This window comes from Dendroctonus ponderosae, unplaced genomic scaffold (assembly GCF_020466585.1).
Source record: "Dendroctonus ponderosae isolate FM_Combo_2020 unplaced genomic scaffold, Dpon_F_20191213v2 Dpon_F_20191213_460, whole genome shotgun sequence".
NCBI classification, from domain to species: Eukaryota; Metazoa; Arthropoda; class Insecta; order Coleoptera; family Curculionidae; genus Dendroctonus; species Dendroctonus ponderosae.
Window position 1 is genome coordinate 218 of NW_026018675.1, and position 15,810 is coordinate 16,027.

At 36.2% G+C, this 15,810-nt stretch overlaps 2 protein-coding genes and 1 long non-coding RNA gene across 5 annotated transcripts; 2 read left to right on the forward strand and 1 right to left on the reverse strand.

Moving 5' to 3' along the window:
• Positions 1-3,940: 3,940 nt before the first annotated feature.
• Positions 3,941-5,728, forward strand: LOC125504398 (probable Bax inhibitor 1). The gene is made up of 2 exons (XM_048666285.1): positions 3,941-4,595; positions 5,413-5,728. Exons 1-2 carry the CDS (start codon positions 4,014-4,016, stop codon positions 5,446-5,448), a joined length of 618 nt encoding a protein of 205 aa, XP_048522242.1. The 5' UTR covers positions 3,941-4,013; the 3' UTR covers positions 5,449-5,728.
• Positions 5,729-6,161: 433 nt separating this feature from the next.
• On the reverse strand, positions 6,162-14,358 carry LOC109539567 (RNA-binding protein cabeza). Of its 3 annotated transcripts, none has more exons than XM_019907393.2 (11): positions 14,199-14,358; positions 11,940-12,137; positions 11,604-11,696; positions 11,429-11,477; positions 10,028-10,056; positions 7,991-8,100; positions 7,602-7,760; positions 7,380-7,542; positions 7,001-7,144; positions 6,642-6,846; positions 6,162-6,394 (listed from the first exon to the last, which is right to left on the reverse strand). In XM_019907393.2, exons 1-11 carry the CDS (start codon positions 14,206-14,208, stop codon positions 6,352-6,354), a joined length of 1,203 nt encoding a protein of 400 aa, XP_019762952.1. In that variant the 5' UTR covers positions 14,209-14,358; the 3' UTR covers positions 6,162-6,351. The 3 variants fall into 3 exon arrangements, with proteins under 3 accessions (XP_019762952.1, XP_019762954.1, XP_019762955.2); XM_019907395.2 differs by having other exon boundaries at positions 7,392-7,542; positions 14,199-14,357; XM_019907396.2 differs by lacking the exon at positions 10,028-10,056.
• LOC125504399 lies at positions 13,597-14,035 on the forward strand. The gene is made up of 2 exons (XR_007281468.1): positions 13,597-13,749; positions 13,860-14,035. It is a non-coding gene; the product is annotated as an uncharacterized LOC125504399 (long non-coding RNA).
• Positions 14,359-15,810: the final 1,452 nt, after the last annotated feature.

Below are 15,810 nucleotides of genomic sequence, written 5' to 3' on the forward strand. Positions count from 1 at the left end.
TAATAAACTGGAAAATTACTGTACAAAAATCGAATGTTTCGGTGACATAGAAAGTTCTGCTCGGTGCAAACCCTAAAATGCAACCATCCGATATTATTTTATTTCAGTCGTATACGAGGTAAATCAGAAAACACGAATTTTCCTCAAGAATAAAGTACCTTAGTTTGTGAGAATATCGAAAATTGTTATTAAGAATTGTTGATCAGAGTTGCAAAGTACAAGGTTATTGATTGAATTTTAGTCAATTCTCATTGGGAGAATCTCAATCTTGGCTCAACCTCTGATTGATAGCTAATGCACAGGGGAACGAAATTTATTTGACATTTAGACTGTAAAACTTCGTATAAAACAGCCTCCCATAGAAAATCTCGAGTTTATAACCACATATATGGAACTAAAAGATTTTTGTCCTACATGGCAACCAAGGTAAATTAATGCAAAACTTACCGAAAGCTGCATCATGCCATCTGAAAAGAAGGAAGAAAATCTGTTTAGTACCGCAGGAAATTTGTCCATCAGACTGAAAAGAAATTTGGACATCAGAAATGTAATGAATGCATAAAACTGCAGTTGCTTTTCGAAAAACAAAAATAATTTCAAGTTAAGAGATTTATAGATTAGAGATCATTCTTACTAACTTTCTGCAAGCTGGGGGGCCCGTCTTCCAGTTTACGCCCATTAGGTAATCCTCAAAAAGTTCACACTACACTTGACCATACAATGATAACGCATTCAGATTTGGAAACTTCAATCCGGTAGTAGGAGGAAAGAGCAACTGTTGCACTTCCCATAAGGGCCACTATGATTCTATATTTCCCATCTAAGAACGGGATTCAAATAACACAAAGGGCTGGCAACATATTCCATTCGTTGTCTGTAAGGAACTGACTGTTCAAACAGTTTTTAGAACACTCATGTCATATCGAATTTTTTTCCGTATTTCTAAAGGTACTTCCAGACCGCACCGCAATACCGCCGCGCCAAAGATTCGCGAACGTTGCAAATTTAAAAAAAAATCAGCGTGAATTATGGGATTGCGGTAATAAAAATTACCAGTTACGAAATAAAAAATACGATGCATGGCTGAAAATCGCAACAGAGATGAAGAGCGACATAGAATCGATTAAAGCAAAAATGAGTTCATTGTTGTCTTCATTTCGAAGGGAAAGAGCCAAAATTAAAACTACAACAAGAACTGGAAAAGATATTTTCTTAAATCAATCAGACATCAACTTAAATTGAAAAACTTGATACATTTTAGGACAGGAGGTTTATTCCAGCAGATGGTCTGCATTTACTAGCTTTGCCTAGACAATCGACAGAAATTTTTAAATTGTCCAGTATCTGCAATTACCAGGTCGCATAGCAAATCACTGCCATAATAATAATAAGCTTCTGCTCTGAAATTTGCAGTGCGAAATATTCACTCTATTTTTTCCTTTTAGATAAATCACCCAAAATTATGAAAGCTGCCGCTACAATTTTAGCATCATCCATGACGAACAGCACATTTATTTCGCTGCGCAAGCTGGAACCTTGGCAAATGCAAACATTTTAAATTATTGTTGCAGCAACGTAGACGCAAGGCGCAAATTGTGTGTGAACGTTCGCGAATGTTTGGCGCGGTATTACGCTGTGGTCTGGACGCACCTTAAGGAACTACCGAAGCAACATGATATAATCATTTGCTCGGTCGCCCTTTAGATGACTAATTGCTTTGCTTTGCAGTTCAATTTCACTTGTTTAATGTTGACAATTTCGTACAAAGTACCTGTCTTCGCTCAGCGATATTTTCAAAGACAAGTTTCACATTCCAACTTGTTTGGATGATCGCTGTGAACAAAACAACATTCTTAGCTAAAGATAAACAAATCCGATTGTAGGGCGCATTAGACTTTATACTAAAATAAATGCCAGCTATCGAATCAGTTGTTTATTTAGGAGACTTACACATTTTAATATTATACCAGGTGTTCACTAAAGTGATCAACTTCTCTAAATCCAACATTTTTGAAACAGTATGAACTTTTTTAATGCCCTGTGTTGTTCTCTACTTTCACTACATCTTGTAATTTTAAGTGCTTCAATTATTTTATTTTATTTGCAAATATTCTGTTTCACTAGTTTCATTGCTTGTTTGGTATCCTTTACGTCTTTGATGCAAATTACGGTCTCAAGTTTTTGTTTTTTTTTAGGGTGTGGTCCATTATATTTGATGTTGAGCTTCTTTTAGCTGCTGCCTGTAGTCAGGTTCTTCCTCTGAAGTGTGAATCATTTTCTATGCTTGATTTTGTTTCGAAAATTTCTACGTAAGATTCGATAGGGGTTCTTTTGTTCTAAAGTTTTGTCTGTTACTTTATTCAATCGTGATCTAATGATTAATCAAAAAGTATTATTCGTTTTGCTATTTGGTTGAAACAATGCGGTTCTGCTGGATTGAGTTTTGATCAATAAATTTTAGTTTAGTTGCGGGTGATTCGAATTTTAATATTCACAGGTTACGGATTTGGTTACTAATTTAGTCTGCTACGTTTTTATCTCTAAACGCAAAAATGATCATCATTTTCACAATAATAATTTTAAAATAATGACAAGCAAAAAACCAAAACATAATAAAACCGTAACATGCATGGTTGATTTCGGAATGAAAAGGGGTTTAAAAATTTGCTATACCTATGCTATGCTATTAAACAGACAGAGCCGTATTTGAAAGAACGAAATTGATGATGGTTTCTTGGAGGTGAAACGTCGGAGCATATAACTAAGTAATAATGTGGTTCTCTCGCTGACTTGTTGCTGCGGGAACGTGCAGTCGGTTTTGTTCTAGATTTGTTATTAACGCCGAAAAATAATGCATATGTAATCGAAATTAGGAAATTTAGGTCTTTTTCGAACCAAAAAAACCGAAATTTTAACCAAAAGGTTTAAAGAGCTAGGTTGTTGACCTTCTAATTGCGCAACTTTTTCCATTTAACCAACAGCATATAAATTACGGTTTTGATATCCCTATACTGGCCCTTTTTATCTTTGTAGATAAAACGTGTTTAGTACTTTGGTATGCTACAACAAAAATTTTTTTTTTTTTTTTTTTTTCAAAGCCAGATGCCGCAGTTATAATCGAATAAATATCGAGATAAAATAAAATAGAATCGATATAAAATTAGAACAACAAATTTTGATAATAATTGGATATTCGGAAACGATTAGAGATGGATATAGAAGAGTTTGAGAGGAAAATATTTGGAAATTAATTGCGAATCCAAAAACATTATTCTGTAATCATAGGGATTTATTTGAAATAGCAAAGACAATGTTTTAAATCGTTAGATCACGAGTGATTATAGAAATAGCCAAACTTTCAGAATTGAAGAAAAACGAATGTTCTTTACGCGGATGTTCTTCTTTTCGACTTGTCCTACTTTAAAAATTGTTATAGTGAAAGTGTTCTACACGAGTCCGCTGGAGAAGATCTACGGCTTTGTTTTCACTTATCACAGAGTTTAGTTAAAATCTATAACGCACTTTTCAGAGGTTTCTTTAATAACAGCCAGCTTTCCACGTATTTGCTTCTATGGATTGCTGTTCTCTGAGGTAGTTTCAGGGTACTGGCTTTTTCGTTTGTACATTTCGCCCGAATTTAGGTGCGTAAAAGTTGTACTTTTAAGTGCAAAATTTTCAGATTTGCCGGGAATTTAGATCTCTAGCTGTTCTTACTATACCGAATCCTTGTTCGGAATAATTGGTTCTAGTAGAATTTGCTGTAGGTTGTAGATGTAAACATATTAGATGTTATTTAATGTATATTAGATGTAAACATATACTTTAGTATATGTTCTTATAGCTCTATTGGTAGAGCGTTTGAGAAGTTTGTGTTTAGAAACAAAACTCTCACCTCACTTAAACACGCGCCCTTTCATAAAACAATAGCTGAATAATTGCAACAATAATTACTTTTTAATTACAGGGAGCCTCCAGTTAAGCAACATCTCAAGAATGTCTACGCCTGCCTGGCGATGTCCACCTTGGCGGCTGGAGTGGGCGGCTCAATACACCTATTCACAAACCTACTGCAAGCAGGTTTTCTGTCTGGAATTGGAGCCATTATCTTCTTCTTCCTGTTAATATCAACTCCCGATGACAATGGCAAAGGCATGATGAAAAGGGTGGGCTACCTCCTTGGTTTCGCCACATTAACCGGCGTTGGAATGGGTCCTCTGCTGGAACATGTCATCCTAGTCAACCCTAGCATCATTATAACAGCATTTATTGCAACAAGTGTCGTTTTCGTGTCCTTCAGCATCTGTGCCATTTTCTCCGAAAGGGGAAAGTGGCTCTACTTGGGCGGCACTCTGTTTACCCTGCTAAACAGCCTAATGCTCATGAGCCTGGCCAATATCTTGTTTGGCTCCACTCTGCTATGGAACATCCAGATTTACTTGGGCTTGTTCGCCATGTGCGGATTCGTGCTTTATGACACCCAGGCCATCATTGAAAAGAGAAGAATGGGCAGCAAGGACTTTGTGGCTCATTCGTTGGATCTGTTCGTCGACTTCATTGGAGTCTTCAAGCGGCTGCTCATTATCCTTACTCAGAAGGTAATAGAGAATAGGTCAATATCATTCATGGGTTATTAATTTTTGTTGGATTTTCACTCATCCAACCACAACTGAACCCTGAACATTTAACACATTCGCTGCAGTGACCGCAGGGTTGGGCGCGGTTAATTATTTTAATTATAGTTATTAATAATAAATTAAATTAAAAAATCAGATCAAATTCGACAACAATGATTGGGAACGTAAAAACATTCCGAGTTGTTCGGGAATTGAAAAGTAAGTTTTTAAGTACATAATATTAATACAGTACAAATATTTTCATATAGAAGAAAAAGTAGCTCTATCGCTACATGAACTTTCAAGACAGCCGGGTCTTAGCAAGTTTTCCTAAAAAACAGTATGGTTGTGTAGTATCTTCGTAGTTTTAAGTTCAGTTATTATGTCATGTATCTTTGGATTAAGTACACATTCTCAAAGATGCTGTATTCCATTTTCCTTTGTAGATTTTTCTTCAAACAAGGTGAAACCAGCAGTTTGACTTTTGTTACTGAGGGCTACAATAACTGGAAAAGGACTGCAGAAACAAAAGTTGGGTTTAAAAACATGATTTAGTAAATTTAATCCATCTACCACCATTTTTTGCATCTTAGAACGTTTATTTCTTTCTCAATTATTACCAATGTGATATAGTTTCAATTGATACCGAGACAAAGTCATTGCCAGATACCACTAAGAGGTATGAAGCCTTTCTAATAGTGGTAGCGAATGTGTTAAGGGGCGGTTGATGGAAATTCCATTGATTCATTTGCGCTCAAATGTTAGTTCAATATTAACAAAGGCAACGTTATTGTTTCAGGAACAGGACCAGAAGAAGAAGAAGGGAAACAACTGATGACTGACTATCTGAACCCAAGACAGGCTTGTTTAGTTACGTAATTTTTTGGTACTACCACTTTTAAAATTTTGATGTTTTCAAGGGGCTTTTGTACATTTGCAATCTAACTATTGAGCTATAGCGCTATATGAAAGCAATAGTACTATTAATAAAATCATACTGTAAAAACATTTTGCAACAACGTGGATACTGATACTACACTGATGTATGTTTTTGTTTGTACATTTTAGTGAGTTTTCACATATTCATCGGTTATTAATAAACATTTATCATTAAATTGTACTTTTTGTTATAAAATTAACGTAGATATAGAATGAATTTATTTATAAATATGCATTAGAGATGATAGTTTTCTTTTCAATAAATATTATTTTGTAATAATGGTGCTTCACTAATCAATCAATCACGTTCCAGTGTTTTCAGTTTTGAGTGGCTTTTAGTATCAGCTATGGTCTTAGTATACCTAAACCATACGCTCGGTATTGTCGTACTATCTTGGCCTATATTTACAAGTTGTACACTAACTTCTGCCCACTTTCAATGTAAATAAATTACATTGGACGTGGCCAAATACTCCTGAGAATGTCAACATCGCTTGACCTTCCAGGTAAATCGATTTAAACACATTGCTGAATAATGCCAGTAATATTCAAACATAATTGAAATACCTACCTGTAGACGATAACGGAAGAAATTAATAATACGACGAAAATTTTTAAAAGCTTTATTATGTTCATATACTTTAGTAAAATTTGTCTTCAACGACAAACCGAATAAACTACGTTCACAAAAATAAATTACATAATAACCACAGTCTTGCTATTTACTTAGTACATTATTATAAATGAAACGAAAATTACATTAGCGCACTCGTACTTATTTCTATATGTAAACTTAACCCTAGTAAGGTTTAGGACGTCCTCCGTCCCGACCTCCTCGGTCCCTGTAATAAAAAGGCATGGTAAGGTTAAAGGCAAATACCGACATAAAATACTAGTCAAAATAATGCAGTTAAAAGAAAGTGTTTCTCCAGACAGGATACACTCAAAGCCATGTGATTGGACTATGGTGGGTTTTAATAGAGAATTTTGCTTTTTCCTCTTTATAAAAATCAGACAAAACCACCAGAGGTTTTGCCGAGAGCGAAAGAGGATAAACATGCACGATAAGAAAACCAACAATTCAATTACCTTCCACCGCCACCTCCTCGGCCGCCGCCGCCACCACCACGACCTCCGCCAAATCCACCACCGCCTCGAGGACCGCCACGGCCTCCGCCGCCGCGACCTCCGCCAAATCCTCGGTCACTTCCACGGAATCCGCCGCCGCCACCACCACCTCCTCTGCGACCTCCGTCTCGGTCTCTACTTCCACCTCCACGTCGGTCATCACCGCCTGAAACCAAATCATGACCTTATTTACGGAAAGTCCACCACTGTTCTTTCTACCAAGGCAGAACTAGATATTAGCCTATCACGGCACTCTAAAATGTTCTTTTTATGGTATTTACACATATTCAACATTAGCAAACATGGTTTTAAATACTTACCACCACCACCACCAGCGGGTTTCTGTTCCCCACATCTATTGCACTCGTTTCTCCAGGCAAAGTTAGTATTTGCACATTCAGGATTACTGCATTTCCAGTCTCCGTCTCTTGATTCACGATCACGACCACCTCCGCCGCCGCCACCTACACAAAGATATCTAATTATTTCTCTCATTTAGAGCTAGCGATTGATATTAAGGCAAAAAATTAAAGAAGTGTTAACAGCAAAGCTAGTCCAAAAATGCCTTGTAGAAAGTGATACTTTCCGAACAAGATGTTTGCAGATTGAAAGCAGTTAAATGCGGAATGAGCCACACAAACATATTGCTCGACTGTTAAAGCTGGCACGAATCTACTCGGGAAATTGGAAATACTTTACCTCTACCCCTACCTCTGTCGCCTCCACGTCCTCCTCCAAATCCTCCACCACCGCCGCCACCTCCTCGGCCTCCACCAAATCCGCCACCTCCTCGGCCACCACCACCGCCTCCACGTCCCCCTAATCCGCCACTCCAGTTATCTCTTTTCGTGGCTAACTGGACCTGAAACAGCCTCGCGTTAAAACAAAAGAAAATTACTAATTTTGAAAGACCAAACTAACCTTAATGACTGAGCCTCTAAAATCTTTACCATCAAACCATTTGATGGCACTTTGAGCCGCGTCGGCGTCGTCATAAGTTACTGTGGCTTCGCCTTTTGAAAGACCAGTGTTCTTGTCTTTGTACAGCCAAACTTTCTTCTTGTTTGTGCGCCTGTCCATCTACAATAACATATACATAAATACCGAAACTTAAAAAAACATTTATCAAAAAATAAGTGCCAAAGATTCAAATGTTGCAGGCATAATAAGTCAGTTATCAAATAAAAGCTGATAATTGATGAATAGGAGCTGAATCATAGTTTAGCGACGCTTCAAAATTGAACTTGAATATTGCAGTATTCAAGCACAGAGTGCAGGTCGCAAATTTTGTAGGGTGGTTGCGCCATTACCTTAACGATGCCAATAGATCCGAAATGATCAGCGATATCGTCCTCAGTAAAACTAGGGTCCATTCCAGAAACAAATACTGTGTCATGTTGAATAACGAGATTTCCATCACCTGTAAATGGTACAAAATTAGTCACGAAAGAAATAATATTAAACAAATTCTTATTCCTATAACGTAACAAGGGTAATTCTTTGACTAGTGGCGCGTGATAAGAATTAGCTATTGTAAAAAACAAACTTTACTGAGACCTAATTATATTTATACACCAAAAACCTTGACGCATTGGGACAAGCCTGTAAAAACCATATGCCGCAGTCGATCACAAATTCTGTATCTGTTTAGGTCGCTTTACTGCGATTAACAAATACATTTTATACACTATCTTCCCTATCACACCATACTATTCCAATTTTGCTTATTAAACATGTAACTTTGATAACCAATCATTAGTCCTTTCCATAAATTTCCCGGAACGGCTCAACCGTTTTTAATGTTAAAGTACATCTACATAACTAAACAGTATATCAACTAGTGGTGGGAAAAAGTACCTAATCGGTATTCCAGTACTCATTACTCATCAGCATCCAAAGTAACGAATACCGAACCAAGATATCAAACCAGTATTCAAGTAATCAGTAATCGTTCTCGGAAAATCAAGTCACCCATCCTAACCTTCGAGTCCGAATCCGAATACGCTACTAGTACTAGACTAACTGGCAACCAAAGTATCTGGTAGATCAGTACCAGTACCGAACCCTAAACCGATAGATCCAGAGTACTCGCACAGACTAACTAGTAACTAAACTAACTGGTAATACCAGCACCGATGATACGGATGGATACCGACAGCCGCGTTCGATTTTCAACGTCGGTCGTTCCTAATCACTAAAAACAGAGTTGTCCGTTGCCGCATGGTAATCTAGAATTTTTATATTTACATTTATGTAACATGACAATTGTAACTTTTGTGTAAACTGCAGATTTGTAAGAGACGTTTATTAAAATAGATAATTGTCGCACTGTGCTGCTACTGTAGATAGCAACATTTATTTATTAATGTGACATCTTGCTTCACAGAGTTAAATAACTTCAAAAATTGTTTAAAACATATTTATTTAGAAACTGGAAGTATGCACAACCGTGGGGTTTCAAATACCTGCGTACAATAATAGGGAACCAATTAACAACTGACTTAAAAAAAATGGTCTGATTTTCTTAGACGTAATCTGTTAGGGAAACCATAATTTCAAGAGTTCCATATGATTTGTATAACTAAAGTGTGCGTGTAACAAATCTAAAGAGCATTAATAATATACCAATATTTTGTCCTCGACTTTCGTAAGACTCACGACTAGAATGAGTACTTGAATAACTGATCCGAAGTAACGAGTTTTGAATCCAAAGTATCTAGTCGGTACGGTATTCAAAGTAATTAAATCTCACACCACTAATATCAACCGTCAAAATACCTTTTGCGCTTAAATCTACTGAACAGGGATATTTTAATTTAATTACTTTATATCCCCTTTATCCTGATTTTTGTAACCGGTTGTAACCCATGTTACAACTTGCGTGATTTTGCAATTGTTTTGTAACGCAACACATCCGATAATGCAATGAATATTATTTAGACTTTAGATTTAGCCATTTCGGTGGTTTTTTAATGCCAAAATGCATTTTTTTATAGCTGCCCTACTACAAATTACGCTTTGACCAGATAAAAAATAACGTATTTTTGAAGAATTTATGCCTAACATTATTTACGTAACTAAGCGCACTGAAAGAACGCAAGATGTGTCTAACTTGTTCAAATAAATTAAGCTCACGCAACAGAAAAGCGACATTTAAAATTGTTTTCATTCTGAAGAAATTTAAATTATAGCAAATTATAACGTTTAGTGTTTTCTTTCAGTGCCAAATTAATCCCATCCAAACTATCAATATATATATATTTGTAAAATGTGAAAAACGGTTCATTATAAGTAAATAAATAATATCAAAAGGCTACCAAGCCACAAAAGGGCATTGGTGCTTTTACCTTTGCCATAACCGCCACGCTGGCCACCTCTAAAACAGAAGAATAACTCATCAGTAAATGCTTGGGGAAGTGACCAAATTTGCCAATCAGAGGCTAGGGCGAAACCCAACTAGCCAACTTCTTGACTAAACCCTTGACACTCATTGATGCGTACTCTCGATTCTGTGAGTTCTTTTCCTAGTTTCTTCTTCAGAACCGATGCCTACCTATGTGAAAATCTAGTCCAGTTGTTGTTAGTCGAAAGTCTAGTCGGTGTTTGCTCATATTTAAACACTTTGTAAATACCAAAAGTTTAATGAGGCTTGTGCTTACAAAAATACCAACAAATGTTCATTCGAACCCAGTGAATTGTTCATTCAGACAACACATATTCCACATAGTACCTATAATCCAAAATATTACCTGATCCGATAATTTTCCTAAAGCCTTGTCAGGGAGTATTTAAATAGCAAGATAAACATTTGTAGCAAATCATATACAGACAGTTTCACTTGCTTTAAGAATTATTTACTAGTAGAAAATTGTACTAAACTGATGATCATTGATCTATGTACCAAGTTATTTGAGTCAGTTAACCAGCACGTAATCCCCGATATGTGCTTACATTGAGTTAACCACCCTTTATAGTTAGTTGAGAGTTAACCACCCTATCATTGAGGGGGTCTTGAATAATCTAAAGTACTTTGAGGCAGTTGTAAAGCTTACGCTAAGTGATATCAGATTTCCCGCCGCTCAACTTTTGTCGCCCCGTTTGTGTGCCAGTCTATTCTAGCGAGATGTACCAATTAGTACTTCCAAGTTAAACATAATCATAAAAATAATAAAATTATGAACTTTGAATGTATGCAGTCAAGTCAAATAGAAGATATGTCTGAAACAGGAACTATCAAAAATAAATAATGCATTAGAAATTACAGTCATTAAAAACTCATCTAAACCCAAGATCAACAATTCCACCTCCAACTTTTAAGACTTTTCAAATCTAGAAAAAAATATCGGTTGGAGACAAATGTGAAACTCTTGATTGGCTGTTACTAAATCTATTCTAAGACACTATTTCGTAGTACTTCTAAGTAGCGAACTGAATCACTTTAGATTATATTTTAAAACACTATAGACAAACTGTTAAAACTCGAGGGGCACATTAATTTTTGTAGATTATTGTCTAGAAAACCATTGTCTACACCTTTTTACTTAATGTAAAGCGCTCTTACTTTAGACTGAATTGACTTGTGAACTCACCTTAAAAAGTAAACCTTTTAAATGTGTTCGTCAACACTACTTTAGCAAATTACCAATAACGTTTTCAAATTGATTTTGTAAGACTTCGAGTAGCAAAACCGCAAATACCAAATAACCAGTACTTATGAAATAATGATTAAAAATGAATAGAACACTCACCCAAAGCCACGATCCATTCCTCCTCCAGAACTTCCACGGTCTCTACCACCTAAAAAAGAATCGTAAAATAATATTTTCAAGTGAAATAATGACAAATTGTTCCTTGTAGAAAAAGTCGTAATTTTTCCTTACAACTAAGGACAGTCATACATTGTCTAAATTGTAATAAACTTACCTCCAAAACCGCCGCCACCGCCTCCATATCCTCCACCGCTTTGTCCACCATAACCGCCACCACCGCCTCCTCCGCCGCCACCACCGTAGCCACCTGAAAAATTTAACACATTTATAAACACGCTTCAAATACTAGCAAAGGATTTTCTTGAAATCATTGAAATTAAAAAAATGTCCTAATGATTTTCTACCCTTGTAGTTATGGGCCAACAACAAGGACTATCATTCAAAGTTATCATTTCCGACATAGAAGGTAGACAAGTAAAATATAGAGTAAATTACTTCTATGCCTATGTCGTAAAGCACCCCAATAAGTTTCCGATCAGATTCTCCTTACCTTGTTGGCCGCCTCCATATCCGCCCCCTGGAGGTCCACCTCTACCACCACCTCCGCCTTGTTGGCCCCAACCTCCTTGAGATTGATCTTGACCGTAGCCGCCTCCTTGCTGGCCATATCCCCCTTGTTGCTGCCCATAACTGGGATAGCCCGTGGGAGGAGGTTGAGAATAGTCATATCCGCCGCCACCACCATATGCTGAAAAGCATAATTATGATAGTTATGTTAATTATTCCTCCAATTGAAATGATTTAAAACAAGGAAAAACGAAAGCAACTAAGCTGTGGATAAAATCTTGTTGAGTGTACCTCGGCGGGTTTAGAGCCCTTTTACAGGAGGATACACGTTTAACAAAGAGCGTTATGGAACCATACAGACAGGGATACTTCGCGCAGATACAGTTGCGGCAACTAAACTTCGGTCTCCCTTGAGTTCCAGTCGCCAGCAATTTTACAACTTCCGGGGCCCGATTTTCTATGGGTCTTTATGGACTTATGAGAACCCGGCTAATACTTTACAGTTTTGCTACAAGTCTGCAATGAGTATGAGATTTCTGTATGTATCCTCGTGTAAAAGAGCTATTACTGATGAATGTACTCATCATGTAAATTTAAATTTTACTGATTCAAATAAATAGTCCACCATCTGACTATCAACGAGCTAAAAAATCTCAATAGGCGAAATCAATACAATCAATCAAGTACAGGGCTTTCAGCTCATTATTAAACGTATTTAGTGTAGTCTGTCTCGTTATTTATGCAGAAAAACATGTTGATCGTGTATAAATGTTTTTGTATGTACATATATAAAAAAAATTGTAATCCAAGACAAATAAATTTAGACCAAACAATGTGACTGAAAGATTAAATTTCATCAAGCTGTACAAAAAATGATAGAATATTCCGGAGGGTTCCCAGCGTTCTTATGGACACACAATTAGCAGTAACTGATTCGCAATTCAGTTTTTTTTACTTTTATACCCTTTTGTTTCAAACATATCTGATTGAAATTTGTGTAAAAATGTAACAGCCCTGAATAGGCGGTGGAAGGCGACAATAAATTGACGAAAGCTTGGTAGCTAGTTTTTCTTTACCACGGCCCAGACCGAATTCCCAAAACAATAAACCATCTTGCAGTCGGAAAAGATGCTCAAACTTTTGCGGAACTCTATTATGCATCATGCACTATTTTGCAAGTAGGATATGTAATAGGTATAATATACATCATGCAAAATTTTTGTACTTAGTCATGAATTGTTGAATCATAAAACACAATTTAGCAGCAAATAGCACCGAACAATCATCTCATTTTCGTGCATCAATACATTGTTTTGGAAAAGCGAATTTCAAACTGCGTAAGTGTTCTTCAAGAAAAATTATGGACTATCAAAGATTTTCTCTCACTGAAGCTGCTTGCTCACTAACCCAAAACAACTTGGAAGAATAATTCTGTAGCATTAGGTACCAAGTTGAAACATGATTGCAAACAAATTGCAGCTTTGTCGGACTCAGAAAAATCAGATGTACCCGATAAGTATCACTGGGGCTTTACAAATATGTATTATGAAGTATTTGATCGATGAATTTGAGTATATTGCCAGTTGGTTAATTTCTGTAGATCACGCTCGATTGACTGAAACCTCATGGAAGAGAAGCCGTTACTCAAAGTTTGTAACGTCACGTTGACCTAATGATGAAACACGTTTCACGTTGTATTGATAAATTACTACGTAAAGTACTCGAACTTGACGATATTAATTCGTACAAACTAACGCCCTATAATTAATTGCAATAGTTTGTTGCATATAAAGGTTTGATGTTTGATTTTATTGAACGAATTCTTACAGCTTATAAATTTAAAAAAACCTCTAAATATGATATTGAAGACATTTGAGTGATCCATTGAGTTTTGATTTTCCAGGTGGAAAAGATCCAATTTGAGACTGAACGAAACGACGGACAGTTCAAATTGGCAAAATGGCGCCCAAAGCCGGCGTCCATTTCAGAAAACTGCTTCTATGATTCGGTAGGTTTTTACATCTGTACGTTGCATAAGAATGAAAATATTGTAGAAGTAAAAAGCTTGTAACTAAAAAATAAGTGCGCTTCTTTCCAAAGAAATTCCATTATAGGCGCCAAAATGCACTTTATCCAAAAAATATTTTGTTCTGGGTATAGAATACAACAAATCGGAATTGTTGTTCAATAAAAGCAACAACGATGCTCTTCCATTACGCTTATAATATAAGATTCGACTTACCGTCACCCATTTTTAAGCTGGATGGGGAAAAGCACTGATAACTTTTATACCGGCACAACGTAGCGTGACAACGACTCTAAACAGACGGAGCAGAATGTGAAAAAGAATGTGAGCAAGAAATTGAGCAAAACAGCTTTCGTAGAGTCGTAGCTGGTCGTAGTCCGTAGAAATACTGCGCGTAACGGCGGTGTTGCCAGGATTATTTATTTGATTTAAGAAAAACTAGCCATCCACTTATTATCACTGAATAGTCCAACACAACTCAAGACTTTTCGGTCTAGTTAATTTGGTCTTCTCTTCTTATATTTTTTAAAGCTTATAACTGAATATAAACTTTCTGAGATGATTGAGGAATTCAGATTGATTGTTTGTCATCAACCGCCATATTTCTCAGTGACACGCTCAAACTAGGGATGACACAAACCAGTATTTTTCAGACACAGGTTCCATGTGTGCCTGTTCCAAGCTCGTACCTGTTCCAAGTGCTGTGATTTTTGGAAATATTGGTTTGTACCTGAAACCAGGCTGAAGCGTATTTTGAGCCCAGTCGGAAAAGGCCTGTTTCGAGCACTAAAATATGAAGGTAAGAGATTATTGGAAGTTGTTCGGAAGGATGTGAGAATATTGAGACAATAGCTCGATTTCCGGCTGTGGAACATTGTTTATAAACAATTATTTATAAATAATTAAAGAAAGTGCGAAAGCCCGTTTTTTGTGCATAACTGTTGAACCGCTATTGAAAAAAGTTTTATCCTGTTTTTCAAGTATTAAAAATACCTATGATATCAGATAAACTACATTAAAATCCCTTTATTAGTTTACTCAAAATTAAAAAAAAAATCGATTTTAGAGTTTTGTTAATTTTATATAATTAATTTAGTTTTGTTTCAAGAAAATCGTACCATAACTTTTTTTGGTCAGTCAGTAATGCAATTTTAATTTATTGTACGTTAACGTAAGGTAGTATAACTCTTTACTAGTAAAATACAGCCTCAGAGAAGTCTCTCCGACTTTTCAAGAAAAATATATTTAGAATCTGGCAAGAGCCCTTTTTACATAACAAATACGAATGCACAAAAAGTTATGAATATTTGAAACTAAAATTTATACCACTTCTAAAATATCACAAACACCTTCAAAAAAGTTGTAGTGAAATTTTTTGAAGCAAAACCAAATTAATTATAAAAAACTTTAAAAAAATACTTTCATCTATTTAGTGCCCGGAAAAAATCTAATCTAATCCGACTGCACTAACTGTTCCATTGAGAATATCCACCCCACTTCCTAGTAATTTGGGTGCAAATCTGTTAGGTCAGCGATAAATTATGACCGAATGCCTTTTGTTCCTTTATGTATGCAATAGGGATGACATAAACCAGTATTTTTCAGGCACAGGTTCCATGTGTGACTGTTGCAAGCTCGTACCTGTTCCAAGTATCTGTGATTTTTTGGCACATGTTATTTTGGCCCACGATAAATATTGGTTTGTACCTGAAACCGGGCTGAAGAGTATTTTAGGTCCAGTCATAGAGTAAGTAAAATAATTATTTTACTTCCTCTATGGGTCCAGTCGGATTACACTTTACAAGGCCTGCTTAGGGCATATATATAT